We start from the raw sequence: 25,296 nt of genomic DNA, 5'->3' as shown, positions 1-25,296 counted from the left end.
TCACTCCTGTGCATTTCAAGTCTTACTGTGGAATGTAAAGTTTCATGGAATAATTTCCATTCCTCTTATGGAACACTCAGAAATCAGAACACAAAATCCAACCCTCAAAGTCACTTGATTTAGTTCTTTCGGAGGGTGATGGAGAAGGATTTAGATAGAGCTTGCCGCCTTCAATGTTCTCCAATCCCCAGTGGCTGCCAGGCCTTTAGGAGTCCTCGTGTCTTCTCCAAGGACTACAAATGATCCCCAGCATGAGTCTTCTGTGATACTCTTATCTTGGTCCTGGCCCTGTCATCTTTCTGCTTGAGCTGGCCTCAGACTGTCTTCCACATAGCAGCGTATACCTGAAATCCAGAGCTCTCTGGCACATTTACATTTTATTTTTTTAAATTTTATTTTATTTATTTATTTTTTTGAGACAGTCTTGCTCTGTCGCTCAGGCTAGAGTGCATGGTGTGATCTCGGCTCACTGCAGCTTCCGCCTCCTGGGTTCAAGTGATTCTTCTATCTCAGCTTCCCAAGTAGCTGGGATTACAGGTGTGAGCCGCCATGCCCAGCTAATTTTTTGTATTTTTAATAGAGTCAGGGTTTCACCATGTTGGCCAGGCTGGTCTTGAACTCATGGCCTCAAGTGATAGGCCTGTCTCAGCCTCCCAAAGTGCTGAGATTACAGGCATGAGCCACTGTGCCCGGCCCACATTTTTAAAAATTGATGTGTAACAATATTTTTTACATTAAAAACTCTTAATTTTGAACATTCTGCTTTAAGCATGTGAAGTTTTTTGGGTTTTTTGTTTGTTTGTTTTTTCAGATGGAGTCTCACTCTGTCACCTAGGCTAGAGTGCTGTGGTGCCATCATAGCTTACTGCAGCCACAACCTGCCAGGCTCAATTAATTCTCCCACCTCAGCCTCCCAAACAGCTGGGACTACAGGTGTGTGCTATCACACCTGGCAATTTTTTAAATTTTTTGTAGAGAAAGGGTTTTGCCATGTTGCGCCGGCTGGTCTTGAACTCCTGGGCTCAAGCAGTCTGTTGACATTGGCTTCCCAAAGTGCTGGGATTACAGGTGTGAGCCACCAGGCCCAGTGCACATGAACATACGAAGTTTCTTTTTTTTTTTTTTTTGAGACGGAGTCTCGGTCTGTCGCCCAGGCTGGAGTACAGTGGCCGGATCTCAGCTCACTGCAAGCTCCGTCTCCCGGGTTCCTGCCATTCTCCTGTCTCAGCCTCCCGAGTAGCTGGGACTACAGGCACCCGCCGCCTTGCCCAGCTAGTTTTTTGTATTTTTAGTAGAGACGGGGTTTCACCGTGTTAGCCAGGATGGCCTCGATCTCCTGACCTCGTGATCCGCCCGTCTCGGCCTCCCAAAGTGCTGGGATTCTAACAATAGAATATGTTACAAGTGTGGATCTTCGTTAGAAGTGTCGTTTATTTTAACTATTAGATTACTGTCATAATTGTCGTCTCCACTAGATGGCATTCTCCTTTCTACTTTGGTTTTCTGTTGGGTTTTTTTGTTTTGTTTTTGAGTAGGGGTTTCGCTCTTGTTGCCCAGGCTGGAGTGCAGTGGCGCAATCTTGTCTCACTACAACCTCCACCTCCCAGGTTCAAGCGATTCTCCTGCCTCAGCCTCCTGAGTAGCTGGGATTACAGACACACGCCATGTCGCCCAGCTGATTTTTGTATTTTTAGTAGAGACGGGGTTTCGCCATGTTGGCCAGGATGGTCTTGATCTCCTGACCTCATTATCTGCCCACCTCAGCCTCCCAAAGTGCTGAAATTACAGGCGTGAGCCAACACACCCGGCCTCTACTTTGTTTTTTTAAGATCTTTTAATTTTTTTTCAGTAGTTCTCAAAACATTACACAATTAAAAATTGAAGATCTCAGAGTTTTTGTTCATTTTGGTTTTATGTATTGATGTTTGCTATTTTATAAGTTAAAACTGAGAAAATTTTAAATTATTTATTTTAAAATAACAAACCCGGGCCGGCCACAGTGACTCGTGCCTGTAATTGCAGCACTTTGGGAGGCCAAGGTGGGCAGATTGGTTGAGCCCAGGAGATTGAGACCAACCTGGGCAATGTGATAAAACCCCATCTCTATAAAAAATGCAAAAATTAGCCGGGCATGGCGGCGCATGCCTCTGGTCCCAGCTACTCAAGAGGCTGAGGTGGGAGGATCACTTGAGCCTGGGAGGTAGAGGTTGCAGTGAGCTGTGATCTTGTCACTGCACTCCAGCCTGGGTGATAGACTGAGACCTTGTCTCAAACAAACCTATTACATATTGACATAAATAACATTTTTAGAAAAACTAAGTATTTCCCAAAAAATGTTAATGCAAAGAGTGGCACTGTGTCACCATTTTACAAATCTTTAATGTCTGGCTTAATAGAATATGAATGGGTACGTATAAATGCTTTTACATTCAGGTCATTATAGGTATTCTTCTTTGATACTTTATCAGAACTCAACAGGTGATACTTTCCTTGAAAGATTAGTTACATCATGGAATGTGAACCCTTACCAGTGAACTTTGTATTCTGCTTCCCTAAAATCCACTGGTCTGTCTTGCCCTATGAATGGATCTTTTACCCATACATGATTTTATATCATCAGGCACTGGTAATTTGAAAATTGATGGTTTACTGAGTTATACAGATCTTAATGTTGACACGTTTTGTTCTGTGGTATCAAAAAAGTAACATTTATTAGTGATGCAACTGATCTCATCGGAAAATCATTAAATTTTAGAAACCTTTTAGCAAGCCCACAATAAGGAGCAACACATTTTTCTTTTTATTTTCTTTTTTTTCTTGAGACAGAGTCTCACTCTGTCGCCCAGGCTGGAGTGCAGTGGCATGATCTCGGCTCACTGCAAGCTCCGCCTCCTGGGTTGATGCCATTCTCCTACCTCAGCCTCCCTAGTAGCTGGGACGGGACTATAGGCGCCCACCACTGTGCCTGGCTAATTTTTTTTTTTTTTTTTTTTTTTTGATAGAGACAGAGTTTCACTGTGCTAGCCAGGATGGTCTCCATCTCCTGACCTCAGGTGATCCTCCCGCCTCGGCCTCCCAAAGTGCTGGGATTACAGGTGTGAGCCATTGCGCCTGGCCACACATTTTTCAAGATAATGTGTTTCTAATAATTTTTGTTTGAAAACGAGTTTTATCATTTTCAATATGTACTATCAGAGCTTTCCTTGAAGTAACAGGCTTTGGTCTTGAGAAAATGTCTGCCAAATAACCAAGTCTAGATAACTAGTTTGTCATTCTTTCGAATATAAATGGTGATTCCTGAAGAAAAATGCCAGTTCAACTGGTAACTGAAATAATCACAAATGGTAGTCCATCCTTTTCCGTGGCTTCAGTAACCGGAGGTCAGCTGCAGAAAATATTACATGCAGTAAGCTATTTTGAGAGAGAGTTCACATTCACCTAGCTTTTATTACAGTATATCTTTCTAATTATTGTTGTTAATCTCTTACTAGTTTATAAGTTAAACTTTATCATAGATATGTATGTATAGGGTTCCAGGCATCTACTGGGAGTCTTGGAATGTATCCCCCAGGGATAAGGGGGCATTGCTATGTGTGCTTTTCCCTGAGACATTTATCTGACTTTGTTATGTCTCAGAAGTATTTATGCATGCCTCTCATGTCAGTGCCCAAAATATTAAAGAGATGTATATTCCAGTGTCAAGACGTCATAAAACTAATCATTTTTACTGTTCTGGCAGAACGTTTTTTTTTGGTTTTTGTTTTTTGTTTTTTTGAGACACTCTGTTGCCCAAGCTGAAGTGCAGTGGCACAGTCTTGGCTCACTGCAACCTCTGCCTTCCAGGTTCCAGCGATTCTCTTACCTCAGCTTCCTGAGTAGCTGGGACTACAGGCACGTGCCACTGTGGCTGGCTCATTTTTGTATTTTTAGTAGAGACAGGGTTTCACCATGTTGGCCAGGCTGGTCTCGAACTCCTGACCTCGTGATCCGCCCTCCTCAGCCTCCCAAAGTGCTGGGATTACAGACGTGAGCCACCATGCCCAGCCTATGGCAGATAGTTCTTAAGTGAAACTGGCTTTTTTTTTTTTTTGAAACGAAGTCTCGCTTTATTGCCCAGTCTGGAGTGCAGTGGTACAATCTCAGCCCACTGCAACCCTCACCTCCCAGTTCAAGCGATTCTCCTGCCTCAGCCTCCCGAGTAGCTGGGTTTACAGTCGTGCACCACCACGCCTGGCTAATTTTTGTTTTTTTGTTTTTTTGTAGAGTTGGGGTTTCACCATGTTGGTGAAACTGATCTGGAACTCCTGGCCTCAAGTGATGTGCCCACCTCAGCCTCCCAAAGTGCTGGGATTACAGGCATGGGAATCCCATGGGATTGCACCCAGCCCTTTTTTTAAATCAACTGAGCGTATATAACGACTACGGCTACGGTTTGGTCCTGCCGCCTCAATTTGTTCTAAAGTTTAGGGGTTTACCCACCATTGCTTGTGCAAATGTCAACATGATGAAAAAGACAAATAATGACCTAAAACAGTTTTGACTTTGCAGACCCCTTAGAAAAACTATTATTATTCTAAAACGGAAATCATGGGTCAGTGATTCAATAGTTGTTTAAGAACTGTTTTTATTGGCCGGGCTCGGTGGCTCAAGCCTGTAATCCCAGCACTTTGGGAGGCCGAGACGGGCGGATCACGAGGTCAAGAGATCGAGACCATCCTGGATAATACGGTGAAACCCCGTCTCTACTAAAAAATACAAAAAAACCTAGCCGGGCAAGGTGGCGGGCACCTGTAGTCCCAGCTACTTGGGAGGCTGAGGCTGGAGAATGGCGTAAGCCCGGGAGGCGGAGCTTGCAGTGAGCTGAGATCCGGCCACTGCACTCCAGCCTAGGCTACAGAGCGAGACTCCATCTCAAAAAAAAAAAAAAAAAAAAAAAAAAAGAACTGTTTTTATTGCTCTGAAAATGTCTGTTGTTAGCCTTATGGGGTCTTGAGCCATTTTGAGGATGGGTTAGTATTCAGAGTAAGATGATTCAGCCCTGGCATAGTGGGGAGGAATTCAAACTCTGGAATGAGACCGGGGTTTTCTTGGGGAAGTCCCTTAACCTCAGGTTTTCTCATCGGGAAAATAATCATCATAAAATCTGCCTCATTGATTTTACAAGGTTCAACTAAGTAAAAGTAAAACGCAGTTGTCCCTCACTATCTGTAGAGATTCCAGGACCCCCCACCAGATGCTCAAGTCTCTGGTATAAAATGGTGTAGTATTTGCATTTAGCCTTGGGAATCCTGTATACTTCAAATCATCTTATACTACTTGATACAATGTAAATGCTTTGTAACTAGTTGTTAGACTGTGTTGTTTAGGGAATAATGACACAAGCAAAAAAGTCTGACATGGTCAGCACAGACGTGATTACACACACACACTTTCAACTGGAGGTGAGTTTTGGCCATGGATTCGGAACCACAGATCCAGCGGGCTGGCTGCACTCGGCTCAATATGTCTGGAGTGTCTTTGTTCAGTAGCATTGGCTGAACTGACCGTCATTTCCAGTTCCTCCTGTGCACACTTCCCAGCGTGGTCACACCATGTCGTCGGCCTGTTTTGGAAGAGCAGATTCCATGTTTTAAACTGGAGTGCACTCAGAGAAGAGCAGTCATAAAGGTGAGGGGACTCAAAAGCACATCACCTGGGGAAAAGGTAGAGCTGGAAGAGAGAAGACTGGGGAAGAGCTGGGGTTGCGCTCTGGTGTTTGAAGGTCTGCTGAGGGAAAGGCTAAGGCAGCCTGAGGCAGACCTGAAGCCGTGCATAGAATTCCACAGTTTACCTTCACATAAAGAAGGACCTTTTGTGATCTCCGGCCAAAAGTGGTTGAGCTGTTTCATAAGGTAGTGAGCTCCCTGTCTCTAGAGGTTTTTCAGGCATGTTTTTTGTGTTTTGTTTGTTTGTTTGTTTTGAGACAGAGTCTCACTCTGTCGTCCAGGCTGGAGTGCAGTGCCATGATCTCAGCTCACTGCAAGCTCCGCCTCCCGGGTTCACGCCATTCTCCTGCCTCAGCCTCCCTAGTGGCTGGGACTACAGGTGCCCGCCACCACGCCCGGCTAGTTTTTTGTATTTGTAGTAGAGACGGGGTTTCACCGTGTCAGCCAAAATGGTCCTGATCTCCTGACCTCGTGATCCACCCGCCTCAGGCAAGTTTTAAGAAATGACTTGTCATCAACATCATAAATGCGTGGGTAGAGATTGGATTAAATGCCAAAGAGTGCCCTGGGAACCCCCTAGGAAAGGACTTGGGCATTATACATAAGCAAAGTTGAGTATTCTCTAACTTTATTATAATCTGATGACTTTAAAATATGCACAGACTAGGCTGGTCTGGTGGCTCATGCCTGTAATCCCAGCACTTTGGGAGGCTGAGATGGACAGATTACGAGGCCAGAAGATCGAGACTATCCTGGCTAACATGGTGAAACCCCGTCTGTACTAAAAACATAAAAAATTAGCTGGGCGTGGTGGCGGGCGCCTGTAGCCCCAGCTACTCAGGAGGCTGAGGCAGGAGAATGGTGTGAACCTAGGAGGCAGAGCTTGCAGTGAGCCGAGATCACGCCACTGCACTCCAGCCTGGGCAACAGAGCGAGACTCTGTCTCAAAAAAATAAAAAATGCACAGACTGTGGAATTGCCCTAGTTTGTATTGCTCTGATGTTTGGGGTTACCTGTGAACGCAGAGTCCCACGTTTGGGAGCGTAAGTAAGAACTAACCCTGGCCCACCTGTGCAGGGAGCCTTTGGTCCTGTCCTTTAGGTTGGGGCAACAGGGATTGGGCTCTGCGGGTGCTGAGTTTGCCCCAAACTAGTGAACAGGAGATTGGAGAAGGAGGCTGGGCGTTGCATAGGAAACAAACTTTGGCACTTCTGTTCCATTATTTTTTTGTCTCTAACTTCAAGTTTCTGGTTTTGCCTCTTCGGTAAGCAGCAAATTAACAGGAGGTGGCACTGCTGTTCTGGAAAAAGAGCAGAAGTGACAGTCTTGGGACCAGCACCTCAGTCCGGGAAAGGAGTGCCTGATGGCTGAAGTGCTTCCTTCCCCATTTACCTTTGGCACCCGAGCATCCCTTTCGCCACTCTCCTTTGTCCATTTTTACCTCGGTTGCCCTGGACAGTTTCCCTTGTTTATTTTTTTCTCCACTCCTACAGTTCCTGTGGATGAAGCTGTTTCCACTCACTCACTGTCCCTGACACACCCTTCCTTTGAAAACAAACATGGGGATTGAGGGCCTGGAGCAAGAAAGATGGAGCAGCCTATTGCCAGCTAACTGGGAGGAACTGGGATCGCCGGACTCCCTGAGGTGCTGATCTAGGAAAAGAATCCTCCCGGCCCAGGAGTGCACATCTGTAAAAACAAAATTCCGTTTTCTGGGTCGAGGAGGTGGCATCAGGTGGGGGTTGGGGGGAATTGTTCTGGCATTTTTTTTAAAGGCGTGTATAACCCCAGTTAAAAGAAGACATTTTAAAAATTCTTAGATCCCTAAAGTAGTACTAAAAGGTGGAGTTCACAACTTAGAGCTGGTCTGGTGGACTCGTGGTCCGAAAACCTGGGTTGTGCCCTGGCCTCTGGCTGTGGAACCACAGGCCTATAACTTAAGCTTCACTCGGCTCCATCTGGGCAGTGAGGGCCGTGAGACCCGCTTTACAAGGTGGTGATGACTGCGGCGTGAGAGAATGTACATGAAGGTGCTTTTCACAGTATACAGTGCACTTGTTAGCAGTGCTTGGCCTTTGCAGTGTAACTAAGTCTGATTATATGCCCTCATCCTGTAGGTCAGAAGGTGCCACAGTTTCTTGGCTCACTGCCCTTTGTGTCTCCATAGTTTTTCACAGACCTCCAGAACCAAAAGAAATGCCTGACGGCTGAGCGCACACCTGTAATCCCAGCACTTGGGGATACCCGAGGCAGGAGAATTGCTTGAGCACAGGAGTTTGAGACCAGCCTGGGCAACATGGTGAAACCCGTCTCTACAAAAACTACAAAAGTTAGTTAGGCATGGTGGCGTGTGTCTGTAGTCCCAGCTACTTGGGAGGTTGAGATGGGAGGATCATTTGGTCCTGGGAGGCGGAGGTTGCCGTGAGCCGAGATCTGCACCGCTGCACTCCGGCCTGGATAGCAGACTAAGACCCTGTCTGAAAAAAAAAGAAAAAAAAATGCCTAACAAATGGTTCTGTTCTTATATCATTCGCTTCAGACAATAGGTATTACTGTCCTCACAATTCAGTAGCTGCTTAAAAATATGTGTAAGTGTGTGTGAGGTATGGGACATGTGGAGTAAGGCTATGTTTCCTGTAACAGTTATGTTAAATATCCTGTGGCACGTTTGTGAGTTTGCTGGGTTACCCCAGGTAACAGTTTGGGAACTGTGGCAGTAGATTGTCTTAGATTTCCAGATTGGGGGCCTTGATAAGTCCTCACTTAGCCTTCTCTGGAGGCTCGGCCGGGTGAGTGGTTCTCTGCCTCAGTGGCTGTTCACACCCACCCTGAAGAAGACCAGGTCTCCCAGTTGACTGGAGTTACTGACTCACAGTCTAGACAAGGATTTGTATTGGGCAGAGCTGACTCGGTAATTCCCTCACCCACTCTCCTCTCAACTCCTTCCTACTGTCCTTGCATTACTACTGATCTTTTGAAGTACCAGAATCAAATATCTGAAAACTGCCTAAGGGGCTAATCTTCCAGGAATTTGTTGTTGACTGCTGATTATAGGAAGAACTTTGAGGAGCCTGCCAGCAATTGCATGCAGGCGGCACTGCAGGTTGAAATCTTATATTCTCTGTATTGAACACAGGCTCCAGAACATGGGCAGCTTCTGCAGGGTAGCTGCAGAGCACAAGTGTTTCACATCTGGGCTCCTGGTGTATTTGCTGCCCTTCCAGGACTCTGGGATCTGAAAGGAAGATGCTGTTGCTTTTCATAAACAAGCAGCAAAGGGTTGCATTCCTCCTGATATTGAAGGATGTTTAGGAGGGTATGTGATATGGTATGAGATAGGAGCCCCGAGTCCTTTTGCAGCATTGCAAACAGGTTGTTTGCGTGCCTCTGTTGATGCACTACTGGAGAGCCCTGAGAACTGAGAATTAGTCTGTCCAACGGAAGAGCAAACTGGAGCTCTCAGAGCTTAAGCTTGGACTTTTTTTTTAATGGACAGAGTTACATTTTTATAAAAATACAATTTGTGTTTATTTTTATTTTTGTCAAATTATTGTAGCAAGATCGAGTATGTTGCGAAAGGATAGAAATCACCTAATCCCATGATGCTAACCGTACAACTTTTTTTTTTTTTTTTTTTTTTTTTTGAGACGGAGTTTCGATCTTGTTGCCCAGGCTGGAGTGCAGTGGCGTGAGCTCGGCTCACTGCAACCTCCACCTCCCTGGTTCAAGCGATTCTCCTGCCTCAGCCTCCCGAGTAGCTGGAATTACAGGCATGCACCACCACACCCGGCTAATTTTGTGTATTTTTTAGTAGAGACAGGGTTTCTCCATGTTGGTCAGGCTGGTGCGGAACTCCTGACCTCAGGTGATCCACCCGCCTCGGCCTCCCAAAGTGCTGGGATTACAGGCGTGAGCCACCACACCTGGCCTCGTACAACCATTTTTATTCTTCTTTTATGTTTGCCAATAATAGCATATGTTTTGCATCCAGCTTTGTCTCTATCTATATATAAACATTTTCAATGTTGCTGTACTGTGTAATTATAATAGCAATATGACACAAATGAACAGATAAAAACAAACACTGAAGAGGTGTAGGTATATGAGGCCAGGCGTGGTGGCTCATGCCTGTAATCCTAGCACTTTGGGAGGCCGAGGCGGGTGAATCACGAGGTCAGGAGATCAAGACTCTCCTGGCCAACATGGTGAAACCCCGTCTCTACTAAAAATACAAAAATTAGCCAGGCATAGTGGCACGTGCCTGTAGTCCTAGCTACTCAGGAGACTGAGGCAGGAGAATCACTTGAACCAGGGAGTCGGAGGTTGCGGTGAGCCGAGATCACGCCACTGCACTCTAGCCTGGTGACAGAGAGAGACTCCGTCTCAAAAAAAAAAAAAAAGGAGTTTTAAGGTATGAATTATATCTCAATAAAACTGCTGTAAGAAAAAAAAAAAAATTTTTTTTTTTAAATTTTTTTTGAGACGGAGTCTCACTCTGTCGTCCAGGCTGGAGTGCAGTGGTATGATCTCAGCTCACTGCAACCTCCTTCCTGGGGTTCAAGCAATTCTCCCGCCTCAGCCTCCCCAGTAGCTGGGACTACAGGTGCACACCACCACGCCTGGCCAATTTTTGTATTTTTTAGTAGAGCTGGGATTTCACCATGTTGGCCAAGCTGGTCTCGGACTCCTGACCTCAAGTGATCTGCCTGCCTCAGCCTCCCAAAGTGCTGGGATTATAAGCATGAACCGTGGTGCCCGGCAAAAAAAAAAAAATTTAATTTTTAAAATATTCCAAATGGAGATTTTTTTGAAAACCTCCCTTGCAAACAGGTTGTTTGTGTGCCTTTGTTGATGCACTGCTGGAGAGCCCTAAGAACTGAGAATTACTCTGCAGAATGGAAGAGCAAACTTGAACTCTCAGAGCTTAAGCTTGGACTCTGGATCTCAAAAGTTGAGATCCACCAACTTTTGTTCTAGTGGTGACACGCACGAATCATTAGCCCCACAGATTTTCACATCATTTCCCTCATTCTCATATTTTCTTCAGCTATATAGGTTAAATCCAGAAATAAGCACATTACACTAGCAAAATCTGAATGGGTTTTTTTTTTTTTTTTTTTTTTTTGAGACAGAGTCTCGCTCTGTCACCCAGGGGGGAGTGCAGTGGCCGAATCTCAGCTCACTGCAAGCTCCGCCTCCCGGGTTTACGCCATTCTCCTGCCTCAGCCTCCCGAGTAGCTGGGACTACAGGCGCCCGCCACCTCACCCGGGTAGTTTTTTTGTACTTTTTTAGTAGAGACGGGGTTTCACCATGTTCGCCAGGATGGTCTCGATCTCCTGACCTCGTGATCCGCCCATCTCGGCCTCCCAAAGTGCTGGGATTACAGGCTTGAGCCACCGCGCCCGACCCTGAATGGGTTTTTATAGTTGAGTGCTATGTCTGCAGATTCCCTCTAATGAAGTTATCTGATGAACAGGAAATGGGCCATGTTCTTTACTTGGGTCAGAAGGAATAACTCATCCTTTAAGCTCGTGTTCTTATTGGAAGTCCACATGGTTGTTCACCCAGGAAGGGAGAAGAGCTGAGTAGAGTTCAGGATTTCGTAGCATTTCTTCTGTGAGTCCCCAGGAAGTCTCTAGGCTAAGGACAGGGTGGTAGCACCCACGGTTTGTGTGATTAAACCTGCAGGACCAACCCATCCGAACAAGTTAACTCAGATGTGACTCACTGGGGCCCCATAGACTCTAGAGCTGTTTCCCCTGATCGTCATAGCTGAAAGATAATAATTCTGGCTGTCTTCCGTTAAGTCCAGAGTTTTAATACCTGCTTCAGTCTGACCTGCTAGAGAATCATTCCTGGAGAGGTGCTATTCCTTCTTGGTCTTTGTTGTTGGCTTACGCAGTGGTTAAACCAACAGCTTCCTAGAGACTGCTACCCTTTGCAGCCTCTTAGTCTAGAGGGAGAAGGTGGGAAGTTGGATAACTGGGCTTTGGAGCCAAACAGATTTGGCCTTGAATTTCAACATTGCCATTTATTGGGTCAGCTGCTTCATTGTGTTTTACCTCAGTTTACTTGTGTGCAAAATGGAAATAATAATGTCTACCTCATAAGATTATTGTGAGACTTGAATAGTGGTTAGCTTGTTAGTGGGTTCTACGTTTAGGGTGTCATATGGGGTGCTATGTGAGTGGGAGAGTATGTGCTTCATCCTCAGTCTTGGTTTTATTAGTCCACCTGCCCCTGTGTTCTATCTCCCATACCCTGTAATCTCTTTTTTTTTTTTTTTGAAATGGAGTCTTGCTCTCTCTCCCAGGCTGGAGTGCAGTAGCGCGATCTCAGCTCACTGCAAGCTCCGCCTCCCGGGTTCACGCCATTCTCCTGCCTCAGCCTCCTGAGTACCTGGGACTACAGGTGCCCGCCACCATGCCTGGCTACTTTTTTTGTATTTTTAGTAGAGACGGGGTTTCACCATGTTAGCCAGGAAGGTTTCGATCTCCTGACCTCGTGATCCGCCTGCCTTGGCGTCCCAAAGTGCTAGGACTACGGGCGTGAGCAACCGCGCCCAGCCCATACCCTGTAATCTTCTGAGTGCTGATTAGAAGGGAACAGAATTACAGTATGACTCACCCAGGAACAGAGAAGGAAATGGCCCTTGATCATTGCTGATTTGTGAACCATCTACCACCCTTCTCTTGGAAGTTGTAATGTGGGCCTTAAACTGTTGAGAATGCTCAAGGCTGCCTAGCATTTGGCACTTCCCTGCACTCAACAGGATGGATGGTCTTTTTTAGACTTTTCCTCAGCAACACTAGGGTTGCCTTGCACAGCTGGGAGACATGGAATTTCCAGAAGCTCGTGGAGTGACCTGCTGGGTGGTGACCGGATCTGCGCAGCAGACAGACAGGCAGGCGGGCCATGAAAGTCACTCTTTGATTGTCCCAAGGGAAAGAAATCCAAGCCTGCCATGACTTTGTCCTGCCACCTTCCAAGGAAGTCCTCACTACATCATAAGCTGAACACTGCTGGTAGAAACTCTGGTAGTTGTTGGAAGTTGTGATTTCATGCAAAGCGGAACAATGACCAGTATTCATTATTCTCCCTCTGACCCCTCCTTGGCTCCATTGCACTGCCAGAGGGACCTTCTTGATGGCAGTTGATCCAAGTAACCTGAAGCTGAGACTCCAAGAAGCCCCACCTCACTCCTGTGGTTCCGCAGCCCACAGGGAGCTACCGCTGTGTCTGGTCCACCCTCCCGGCAGCCTTGCAAGCCCCAACAGACCTCCTTCCCTTCAGGCCAGATGCCATGGATTGCTAACTGAGGTGTGGCTGGGCCCCTCCTTCCCCATCTGGGACTCATCTTTTTGAAATTATATGATGCAGAGAACTGCCTGTCCTTAGGGATCCAGCATTTCCAACCTTCATTCCATATTTTCATCCATTTCTCCTGAAATGCTGCTGTGTGATTTCTGGGTTCGATAGGATTCTGTTCATTTCTATTCCTAACTTTGGAGTTAGGTAAATATTTTCTAGGCTGTGCTTTAAAGATGCTGGCATTCTTTTTGGCCCTCTCAGTGACTCAGTCCCCTTCCTACCAGTGTCGATGATGACCAGTTTGCATTTCTGCCACCCTGACTTTCAGAGACTGCGAGTATATTTGCCGGAGATGTTGATGTAACTAACTCTTCAGCTTATCAACCAGCCTCTCAGATGGAATGCTTTTGTAATTTGGTAGCCATGTAGAGTTGTGTGCCTTCCAGACTTGCATTCTCAGCCTCACAAAGCTGTGTCTTTTGTCCTTTTCTGGCTCCGAGCTCCCCCTAACCCCCCAAATATATCAACCTAAAGCACAGAGATACTGTTCTTGTGGAAGTCTTGAAGGGAAAAAGCCTGTCCTAGCCTCACCACCAAGGATTTGACTCAGATCCTTGGTGTGAGGCAACTTCTGGACCGAGATACAGCCGTTCCTGACACTCTGGGGATGAGACAGAAAGGGAATGGTTCTCTCTAACCATCTTCTATGATTTTCAAAAAACCAAACATCTTAAAGTGTCTTGAATCAAATGTCAATTGCACTTAGAATAGTCGAATAACAAAAGTCTCCTCTTGGAAACTGCTCCATGCATTTACATTGAAGTCTAGTTGATTGTAACATGTTCCATGTAACAGAACATCAGGAGCTGTGCTGAGCCATGTGGGCTTTGTAAATTTAGCTGGATTTTTCAAATAGAGAAACTTTCCCTTCCCCCTCCCTACCTTGTCTTCAGTCTACAAGGCCAATTCTATAGCTGGCAAACTTGGCAAACTCCTGTTTCACCCATTCCTAGAAAAACCTTCCGTGGTTGGGGCCAGGCACAGTGGCTCACACCTCTAATCCCAGCACTTTGGGAGGCCGAGGCGGGAGGATCACGAGGTCAGGAGATCGAGACCATCCTGACTAACAAGGTGAAACCCCGTCTCTACTGAAAATACAAAAATTAGCCGGGCATGGTGGTGGGCACCTGTAGTCCCAGCTACTCAGGAGGCTGAGGAGAATGGCATGAACGCGGAGGCGGAGCTTGCAGTGAGCTGAGATTGCACCACTGCACTCCAGCCTGGGCAACAGAGCGGGACTCCATCTCAAAAAAAAAAAAAGAAAGAAACCTGTGGTTGAGAGCAGAGCCTTCCTGTCAATAAGCGGTCTGAGAGCAAAGGCAACCCCAATGTGTCCCAAAGGGCCCCACCAACTTCCGCCCATTTTTCTAATAAATGGAGTGTTTCCATTCCCAGGCAGGCAGTGTGCCCACGGCAGTGGCTTAGTCCTGGCCGACAGGATATAACTAAAGGAAATGTGCTAGCGATGGGCTTTCTCTGGGGCTCTCCAGTGGGGGTGGCTGGCATCTGGCCCCCAGGGTGGAATGTTCCCATGCAGCATGGGTTTGGAGGCTTTACTGAACTGTTGACAGCTCTCGCTCCTAGCCCCCAACCATGTCTCTGTCAAACCAACATCATTTTGTTCTGGAACTTGGAGGTGTTTTATGAAGGTAATCCAGCATTGTTGCTTTCTTGGCAGCCTGAAGTGACTCACATTGATCTCAGAAAACCTTTAACTATTACTTTGATGCCCCCGCAAGAGGGTATAGCAGTTGTTGGAGGATGGCATAGCAGTTGTTCTGAAGCAGTTGTATTGCCTGATGGTTAAGAGCACAGTTTCATGGGACTGTTGTGAAAATTAAGTGAGATTCTTAATTGAAGAGCTTAACGTAATACCTAAACTTATTCCCCTAGATTGAGTTTTCATATTTTATCCTCAATGCTTGGCCCATTGCTTGGTGTATAAATGATGCTCAATAAATTATCTTGAAAAAATAAATGAATTAACTATATAGTAATTCTTCTTGTCTTAGGATTTAAGAGCATTAGGCCCAGTGTTCAGAAATAGGATGCAGGGCCAGATGTAGTGACTCACACCTGTAATCCCAGCACTTTGGGAGGCTGTGGCAGGAGGATTGCTTGAGCCTACAAGTTTAAGAGCAGCCTGGGCAACATAGTGAGACCCCATCTGTACAAAAAATTTAAAAATTAGCCAGCCATGGTGGTGCATGCCTGTAATCCCAGCTACTTGGGAGGCTGAGGCAAGAGAATTGCTTGAGCCCAGGAGGCCAAGGCTGCAGTGAGCTATGATTGTGCCAGTGTACTCCAGCCTATGTGACAGAGTGAGACCCTGTCTCAAAAAAAAAAAAAAAAAAAAAAGAATGATGCAGAAAGATGAATAAAGAATTGGGTTTGAAATTTTTTTGTAATTCAGCATTGGTGTCCTCTCCCCACCTTGTCCTGCTCCTTGGCAGACTTTTATTGCAAGCCTACAGCTGCTTTTCTCCTGCCTGTCCATCTGACATTTCTAGTGAATCTACACATGAAACTCGCTGTAGAGTTGACCAGGCTGGGAGTCTGAAGTTAAAACATAACAGCTGAAGGTAGGTGTGGAACCTAAACTTGACAAGACACACTGACAGTGTTTGGGTGTGTATGTGTGTGTGAGAGAGAGAGAGATCAGTGCTTGAGCACCTTTTGTGGGCCAGGCAGACTGTTACAGGAGGTGATTTTTGTGAGTACACAGAGTAGGGTAGTTTCTCTTCGTTGGCCAAGTGGGCGTGAGGGTAGAGGAAGGCTTCCCTGGGCTGGGCTGAGGCTACACAGGGCTTTCTAGGCAGGAGTGGGGAGAAGGCAATTTCCGGGAGCAGGCATTGCAAAGATCCTGGGTGCAGAAAGGGGAGGAAGAGGCTGAAATGGCTGGCAGGGGATCCTCAGGGCTCATGGGCCACAGTGAGGATCTGTTTTTAAGGAGCCACTGTGCTCGTGAAGTGAGATCTCATCAGGCCATGGGCTGTCCCAGGTCTGAGAGAATAAAGGTTTGAAAGGAGTCATTTTACTAATCTGCCTCCCTAGCTGCCACATACTTGTAAGATGCAAGATTACATTGTCCAACAGGAAACCCCCAGTCTGTAGCATTCTCGCCCGTGGCCTCAGGGCTGGCTGCCCTGTGCCCCTGTTCAGAGTGCTTTCTCTGTGCCGGCTGCTCCCCGAGCTGGAAGGAAAATGTGACATTTAGATTTGGCGGGATCTAGATGCTGGTGGCTGCCGCTGCGGAACTCAAGTTTGACACTGGAGCTTTGTGGGGCCGGTTCCAGGAAGGATTGAGGAGGCATTGTTGGCTGTAAATGAACCTCCATTCTCTTACTCAGGACTTGGTACTTCTCTGCTGAGTAAATCCTCCCAGCTCAAATGGCAGCTTGTCCAGTTTCGTGGGTCTATATTGTTGTTGCTTCCTTCCTGCACTCCAGTCAGCTTCATCAGTGGCTGGACTTTTGTATTCTCTGCAGGAGGAACCATATTCCAGGTTCTGTAATTCCTGAGGACCTACAGCCATGGCTGTTGCATCTTCCAAGTCTCAGTCACAGTTGGTTAAGAAATCAAATTGGCAGGTTGAAATCACTATTCTTCTCCAGGGACAGCCCCAGCCTGCTGCAGCCGCCTCCCGCTCTGGTTGTTGGGCCTTTAGTCTCAGGTGGGGTCTGGGTAGATGAGGGGTGCAGGCGGAGGAGGAGACCTCGGCTCAGATTGGTGTTCTCCCCCACCTCAGCATTTAAACCATACTTCCTCTTTCCTCCCTTCTGTTTTCTAACTTGGCTTTTGTTTTTGTCTTCTTGTTTTTCCTTGTGTCTTTTTTTTTTTTTTTTTTTTTGGAGACAATCTTGCTCTTTCAGGCTGGAGTGCAGTGGCGCAATCTCGGCTCACTGCAACCTCCACGTCTCAAGTAGCTGGGATTACAGGCATGCACCACCATGCCCGACTAATTTTTGTATTTTTAGTAGAGAGGAGGTTTCACCGTGTTGTCCAGGCTGGTCTCAAACTCCTGGCCTCAAGTGATCTGCCCGCCTCAGCCTCCCAGCATGCCCAGTCTGTTTTTCTTTGTGTCTTGATTGGAATTGAATGAGGGGCTGTCTTTTCTCCCAGGAGCGGCCTTCCTTTCCTAGGTGAGGCGCTTTGTTTTCACCTTCCTTAGGAACGGGGTGAAAAGCCCTCAGCCTGTTCTGGCTGTGGTGTTGCTCATGTCTCTGGGCTGCGGGTTCCATGCCCTCTGGCTAATGTAGACGGATGCCTGGTGAGTAGACATGCAGGATGAGTTCATTACTTTGACCAACTGAGAATTTCTACCTGGAGGCCAGTGGGTGGATTCGTAGGAGTCAAGACAGGTGTTTCCTGTGCATTTCAAAACGCCGCTGGCAGGGAAGAGATGAACAGTGCTTTCTTGTTGCTTTTTACTTGTATCCTCATAGCCCTTCTTCCCACTTCCTGCCTCTTTAAGGGCATAGTGAGACTCTCCCCCTAGAGCAGGTGGTATAACACCAGTGCCTTGAACGACTGGCAGTTTAATAATTGAGCCTTTTTTCCATCTCCTTAGTTCTTTTTTGTTTGTTTGTTTGTTTGTTTTTGAGACGGAGCCTCGCTCTGCCGCCCAGGCTGGAGTGCAGTGGCCGGATCTCAGCTCACTGCAAGCTCCGCCTCCCGGGTTTACGCCATTCTCCTGCCTCAGTCTCCCGAGTAGCTGGGACTACAGGCGCCCGCCACCTCGCCCGGCTAGGTTTTTGTATTTTTTAGTAGAGACGGGGTTTCACTGTGTTCGCCAGGATGGTCTTGATCTCTTGACCTCGTGATCCGCCCATCTCGGCCTCCCAAAGTGGTGGGATTACAGGCTTGAGCCACCGCGCCCGGCCCCATCTCCTTAGTTCTGTCATTTGAAATGTTTCATTGGGAGGGATGTGAGGATTGAAAAATTACCTACCAGGTACGGTGTTCACTTTCTGGGTGACGGGTACACTGGGAGCCCAAACCTTACTTACCATTGCACAATGTATCCATATAACAGACCTGCACATATACCGCGAAATCTAAAAATAAAATAATTTTTTTAATTATAAAATAAATTGTTCTTCACAGGTTTTTTTCTGACACGTGGCTGGCTTCCATGATAACTGTCATGGGTGCTTGGTTCGTTTTTCATACTGAATACCTGGTATCTGAGACATGACTGGTAAGAGGGTATCTCTTTAGGCCTGTCCTCCCTGTCGTGGAGGTTGTTATAGAGGAATATCGTTACTGTTTGAATAGAGGTCACTTTCATTGAATGAAACTTGATTCAGTGGATAGTTGTGTGTAAATGGTACTAAAAAGCAGCTCTGGGGTATTGCAGGGTCTCCCTGTGTCACCCAGGCTGGAGTGCAGTGGCATAATCATAGCTCACTGCAGCTTCAGCCTCCCAAACTCAGGTGATCTCGCCTCAGCCTCCCAAGTAGCTGGGACGACAGGCCGGTCCCAAACTCCTGGATTCAAGCAGTCCGGCCCACCTCAGCCTCTCTAAGTGCTAGGATTACATGCGTGAGCCACTGCACCTGGCCAGGTGGGCACTTTAGGATCCAGAGAACTTAGGTTATTGTCTTTCTTCTTCAGGAGAAGCTCGGCACAGTGGCAGAGGTGCCCAGGGCTCAGCAAGCTCACGACCCAGCTTGTTGGACTCAAAGGGCAGAAGAATCACGTTCTAAACATGACAAGGTATAGCCAGCAGGAGGCAGATTCCCAGCTTGATTCTCCAGAGCCTTCTAGGTCCCAAGGGTACCTGACACCAATGGGAATCTGAACCAACACAGACTCCAGAGTCTTCTTAGGAGACCCTAGTGCAGCAGCTCTGGCCTCCTCCTGGGCGTGCACACTCATATGGCTTCTGAGCTGGCTAGGCTACTTCATGCATTTGGTTTGATGGGTTCTCGTAAGGCAGGAGAATCTTCTTGAACTTGGAGTTGGGTCTGTGGTCCATCGGGCATTACTTTGTTCAGAGGCACTGAGGGTGGGAGGGCCCGTGGAACTGGATTCTGCTGCTGGGAAGTTGGGCGGGCCTTGTTTCTGGGCCTCAGGTTCAGTACTGAATGAGAGTCCTCTTGTTGCGAGTTGAAGGGGTGCTCTGGGCATGCCATGCCCTTTTTTTGTACTAAGAGGTTAGAAAAGCAAAGACCGGACTAGTTGGCAAATTGAAACCCAACTATCCAGTTTATTTATTTCTTAGGCATAGAAGGAATAATTTAGGGGGGACTGAAGAGCCAAGCTAAAGGGAAAGACTGAAATAAAGGGATAAAATCCTTCCTGTGATTTTGCCCCATCATCTCTTTTTTTCCAGAGACGTGACTCAACAACCTCAGCTGAGCCTGGCAGCACACACACCCCACACACCTTTCCATCTGCAGGGTCACAAAAGCCACAAGAAGCCACGGGGAGGCTCCTGGCCTCTTACTTGACCTAAGGAGCCTCTGAAGTGGCAAGTGTGTTTCCCTTTGAAGAGCCGTTGTGTGTTTGGTGACTAACTTCCTGTGGCTCTGGGGTAGACATGGTAGACTCCCCGCGTGATGATTGGGCCTCTGCAGTTGAGTCCATGAGAAGGGGCGGGTGTGGTGTGGTGCGGAGCCTTGGGGAAGGGTGAGTGGGGACTGGAGGGAGAGTTAATGAATGGTCAGTCCCTGTATGATCAGCCAGCTGGCATGTGGGGGAAGAGCTGATGTTTTCCCACCATCAGCACCCAGAAAGCTGTTCTCTAGAGGGAGAATGTAAGGACATTTTACAGTCCCATGTTTTGTTACTAACACTCGTGAACATTGGTTTCCTCAGAGTCACTGCTACAAAGGGATTGTTGTTCGCCCCCTGAGAGACTGGCAGTCTCTAGAGAGCCGCTGATTTATGACTGCAACCTGAAGTTGGTGTGGCAGTCCTCCAGGCGCGCCTCCCTGCCCGCTCCCACCCTCCTCTTTGCCCACCTGATTGGCAGGGGGCAGTGGCTCGAAGAGATGGGTTGCTAAGCAGCCTGGCCTGGACGTGGTGCCCTGCCAGGTTGAATGAATAGCTGCAGTGTTCTGAGGAATGGGGAATTTGGCCTGTCCCAGCATCAGGAGGGACTTTTTGGGAAGGGGGCTAAGACTGAGTCTAGGCTCAGTGTGGGGAACTGGGTGGCCTTCCTGGCACCTTCCTTTCGGAGCCGTGGCGTGGTGTGCCATGTCTGTGGAAGTGGAGCCGGCGGAGCTCTGCACCTGTCCTCGAGGTCTTGTTGCAGAGTCTTCCTGTCTCATCTCCTCCCTTGCTCATCAGAGGGAAAGGACATGGGGTCTGACAGCTTTCTGTGAACTCTGCTTCTGCTGTTTTGATCGTTAGCGCGTATGGCCCTTGAGATTGTTGATCTAACTGGGTTTGAGGGCCTGGGTGTCAGCAACCCAGAAATGGGGGAGACATGTGTTCTTGCCCTTTTACACTTGAGACAGTGGAGGCAGGGGAAGACTTGTGACGTAGGACTTGGACCGTGGCTTTCTCAGCGTTGACTTTGGTTTAGATGAAACGTTTACTATGGAACAGTGAAATCCAGAGAAAACGTCTCAGAAGCCTTTGCTCTCAGGTTTCTGTAGGACTTGTGGATGTGGCTGTCGTGGGATGCTGTTTGCATTAGGGATTGGAGGAAGCTTTTCTTTGGAGGGAGTAGCCAGTGGAAAGGGAGCTGAGAGCCAGAGAGAGGCTGCCTTCATCCTAGGGCCTCTCTCGGATCCCCATTCTGCCACTTATTCAAGGTTCGCTACACGTTTGCTCTGAGGTTCCGTGAGCTGCCCCTTTATCCTCATGATGAAGCCTCCCTTTTTGAACTAAAAATAAGTATCTTGGGAGCGGCTAGTCTGCATTTTCATCTCGGGAGTCTGCTATTAGAAAGCAGTCACCTCTTGCTTCCTTGGTACCAGCAGTAGAGGTGGTGATGTCTGGGCTGGCCGGGGCCTTGAACTCTGCACTCCATTCAGGCAAGCTTCCTCGGACCCAGGGGAGAGCAACAGGCAGGGTATGCGTTGCCCAGGTGGCCGCAGCAGGCTTGCTGGCGTGTGCTCTCCTCAGTGATGGTGGGTTTGGTCACTGAAGAGTTTTGGAGGAGAGACCGGCATGGGGCTCCAGAGCATCTGGCTGCTGCGATGCGGGAAGAAGAAGGTTTGGCGGCTTGGGGGTGCCAGAGGCCCCTGAAACATCAGCTTACCCTTAGTGTTCCTGGCAGTGCTTTTACTTTTTCTCCTTCCTTAAAAACCGTGAGTGGTCTCAGCGGAGAGTAGCTGGTTCAGGAGCCCCAGTCTTACCTCCTCGTGTTTGTTTCTCTTTTGCAGGATAATACAGAAGCAGAAAAGCGAGACCCCCAGGAACTCGTGGGTGAGTATTGGGGGATCCTGGGGACACGTTTCTCAGCCTTACCACTAGCAGCCTGGCTTTCGGCCATGCCAGGCCTTCCGCCCCATGTCCCTTCGGCTCCCTCTCAGTGCCTTTGGCATTTCCTAGGATGCCCGGGTGAGACGCCCAGGGAACAGTTCTTCTTTGAAAATCGTATTTGTGGTATGTTTTATTGGACTTTGGTTGGTTGCCCACGCTGTCAAGAGGGAGTTCAGGGCCCCTCAGCTGGGAGCGTGTCTTGGTTTCTGCTTCCCCTAGTGCCCTGGGCTTGTCCTCTGTCTTTGCACCCCCTCGTCCCCCTCTCTGCTGGCATATGCATGCTGCTTAGGGAGTCAGCATGTGGCCTCTGCTGGCACTTTGCTCTGTCCCCAGGCAGGAACATGCCTCACAGCCCTGGAGTCTGGGGCTCTTTGTGATTTGGGAGGAGCAGGGACACTATGTTTCTGGAAAACAGCACACATCATCCAAGTCCTGTGCTAGCCCCAGGCTTTTAATCCTTTTAGAAAGCCCCCCAGCTCCTTTCATGTGGCTCCCAAAGCCCGACCTGGGGGAGCTCCCGGCAGCTGACTCAGAGCTCTTGGTGGAGTTGGCCCTCCCTCTCTGTGGCGGCCATTACCGGCTCTCGAACAGGCTCCTCCCTCCTGCGGTCTTGCCTCAGTGGCTCACTGGCTCCAGCCCTGGGGGTTCCGAGCCCAGGGACCACCTGGAAGCACTGCCCCAGTAGTCAGTCCCTCCCACCCAGGCTTTCTCCCAGGAGGACCTTTCTGTTGGGAGTTCTGCTACGGAGCCTGTTCTCCTTTTCCTGAACTAAAGGAGCTAGGAATCGTTGATTCTGTTTGTCTTTTAAAGAAGGATTGGGGCTGGGCACAGTGGCTCAAGCCTGTAATCCCAGCACTTTGGGAGGCCGAGACGGGCGGATCACGAGGTCAGGAGATTGAGACCATCCTGGCTAACACAGTGAAACCCCGTCTCTACTTAAAAAAAAAATACAAAAAACTAGCCGGGCGAGGTGGTGGACGCCTGTAATCCCAGCTACTCGGGAGGCTGAGGCAGGAGAATGGTGTGAACCTGGGAGGCAGAGTTTGCAGTGAGCCGAGATCGCGCCACTGCACTCCAGCCTGGGCAACAGAGCAAGACTCCGTCTCAAAAAAAAAAAAAAAGAAAAAGAAGGATTGGGTGGGAACACAGTAACGCTGAGCAGCCCAGACCCTCAGCAGGAGGGCCTTAATCCCTGGCTTCTCTGGTGGAGTTTCAGTCTTTCAAATCCTATACAAACCAGGACTTTCCTAAAGTCTAGGGTTTGTTCTTTAGAAAGTGGCACCATAGGAGTGCAATATTTGGCTTTGAGGGCAGAGGAAGCAGAGTTCACATCTGCTGGGAAGCTGATGGCCTGCCCTAAGGAGGCGATCCACCAGCAGGGTGTGGGCAGGAGCCTTGGCCTCTTACCCCACCATCACCCAAGCCAACCGTGCATTTCACTGTGAGAAACTGCACGGCCGGGGATCAGAGAGCAGCCTGTCACATGCCAAGGCAGAGATGCCCTCGCTCTTGCTAGCAGTGCTGAGCAGGCAGTGGAATGTGTGTGGGCATCAGCCATTTCAGCCCCCAGTCGCTTCCAGAGCCAACTTGTCACTTTTCCTCCCTGTGCCATTTTTTGGAAATAGCTTTATTGAGGTGTAATTTACATAGAGTAAGACTTGCCAATTTTAGGGGTGCCATTTGATGAATGTTGACAGATGCATATAGTGGTGTGAGCCCCACCATAGTCGTGATGCAGAACGCGCCCATCACTCTGAAATGTTCCCTTCTGCCCCAACCCTGTTACAGCTGATTCCCTCCCTCAGCCTCGGGCAAGCCGTGATCTACACTCTCCTCACTATAACTTTACCATTTTTTAGAATTTCCTATAAATCAGGATCTCCCAGCCCTGGCCCTACTGACACTTTGGGCTGGATGATTCTTTGTGGTGGGGCTGTCCTGTGCTTTGTAGGGTGTTTAGCAGTGTCCTTGGTCTCTACCTACTCACTGCATGCCAGAAGCACTCTCCCTCCCCCAGATGTGACAGTGATCAATGTCCCCTTAGGGCAGAATCACCCGCAGTTGAGAAGCAGGGATAGAAAGGGAAGTAGGGTTTTTGTCTGGCTTCTTTCACTCAGCACGGTGCTTGCGAGGCTCATGCATGTTGTTGGGCATATCCAGAGTTCCTTTTTGTAGCCAAGTCATATTTCACTGCAGGGATACACCACAGTTTGTTTACTCATTCATCCGTGGAGGACAAAAATGGATCTTTAAGCAGCATCGTTTTGATTACTCGCCATTCCTCATTAACGAGTAGCTGGTTTAGTTCTTCTTACTAAAGACGTAATTAGTTGAAGGACAGTGGCTTCCATTCATGATGCGATGCCTGTCAGCCTCTCTGCCTAAGCTTCTTTTGTCCGCTCTGGTGTCAGGACTCAGGTTGCTTACCAGGTATGGGAAGCATGTCCATGCATGTAGACAGCCCCAGCTTTTTTTTTTTTTTTTTTTTTTTTTTTGAGACAGAGTCTCTGCCGCCCAGGCTGGAGTGCAGTGTCAGGATCTCAGCTCACTGCAAGCTCCGCCTCCTGGGTTTACACCATTCTCCTGCCTCAGCCTCCCGAGTAGCTGGGACTACAGGCGTCCGCCTCGTCGCCCGGCTAGTTTTTTGTATTTTTTAGTAGAGACGGGGTTTCACCGAATTAGCCAGGATGGTCTCGATCTCCTGACCTCGTGATCCGCCCGTCTCGGCCTCCCAAAACGCTGGGATTACAGGGTTGAGCCACTGCGCCCGGCCACAGCCCCAGCTTTAAGAGAACAAGCAGGAGAGCAGAGAAGCCAAGCCACAGGTGTCTGCAGCACTCAGCCCCTTGACAGAGCCAAGCATGCACACCCTCTCCGTGCCCTCCAGGGCTTCGTCAATGCCCACGGCTGAGCCTGGAGCAGTGGTGCTGGTGTGGCAGTGGGCGTGGGTTCTCTGTGTCACTCAGGAGCTGGAGATACTCCACTGTCCCATGGAGCCCCCCAGCTCACTCACTCCCTGCCATCCCATGAGCCCGTCCAACTAGCTACTCTTGCACACATCCCTCCGTGGCAGCTGTGGGTACTTTGGGTGTTTTCTGACTTGGGCATGCACCAGGGCAACTCACGCTGACAGCTGGCTTCTCAAGTCCTAACTGCGGCTGCCTCTGAGAACACCCCCATCATGCCCAGGCAGCAGCCACAGACCCAGCACTGCTTCCAAGAGACTGGACACATTGCTCTATGGATGTGCTGGGGACATGGCTTGAGGTGGCCAGCGTGGTGAAACCCCATTTCTACTAAAAATACAAAAAAAAAAAAAAAGATTAGCCAGGCATGGTGGCACATGCCTGTTGTCCCAGCTACTCAGGAGGCTGAGGCAAGAGAACTGCTTGAACCCGGCAGGCGGAGGTTGCAGTGAGCTGAGATCACGCCATTGCACTCCAGTCTGGGCGATAGAGTGAGACTCCGTCTCAAAAAAAATAAAGAAACAGAAATGTGGGGCTGGTGTCTTCCACATGAGATTCATTCCAGGACTCAGGAAGGAGAGGGTCACTGAAGGCTGCTTCCACGCTCTGTGTATACTTGTATCTAGTTTTCCTGAATGTGTCCCTTTATTTGACAGTAACTGCCTAGGAATTATCTTGTTTCAAGCCCCAGGCTCAGGAGGGGCTCCCCTCCTCTTGTACTGTACACCATGTGAGCCCCAGAGTGTGGCTGGGTTGCTGTGGCAACAGGGTCACACCCTGTTTTTCCAAAAGGTTTTCCTGGCAAATGCCAAAG

At 48.4% G+C, this 25,296-nt stretch overlaps 1 protein-coding gene across 4 annotated transcripts in view; it reads left to right on the top strand.

Moving 5' to 3' along the window:
* SAP30BP (SAP30 binding protein) overlaps positions 1 to 25,296 on the top strand; it is a 42,778-nt gene that overhangs the window by 6,586 nt on the left and 10,896 nt on the right. For 3 of the 4 annotated variants that reach the window (XR_005238757.2, XM_008011745.3, XM_073005021.1), the window contains one exon: positions 21,417 to 21,459. Coding sequence is in view for 3 of the 4 variants with exons in the window: in XM_008011745.3 (XP_008009936.1) it covers positions 21,417 to 21,459 (43 nt within the window). In the remaining variant the exon portion in view is untranslated. Of the gene's footprint in view, positions 1 to 18,693; positions 18,796 to 21,416; positions 21,460 to 25,296 lie in introns of all 4 variants that reach the window. The other variant, XM_037993469.2, reaches the window with a different exon arrangement.

Source organism: Chlorocebus sabaeus, chromosome 16 (genome assembly GCF_047675955.1).
Source record: "Chlorocebus sabaeus isolate Y175 chromosome 16, mChlSab1.0.hap1, whole genome shotgun sequence".
NCBI classification, from domain to species: Eukaryota; Metazoa; Chordata; class Mammalia; order Primates; family Cercopithecidae; genus Chlorocebus; species Chlorocebus sabaeus.
Note: the sequence above shows the minus strand (reverse complement) of the source record. Positions and strands in the feature narration are given on the sequence as shown.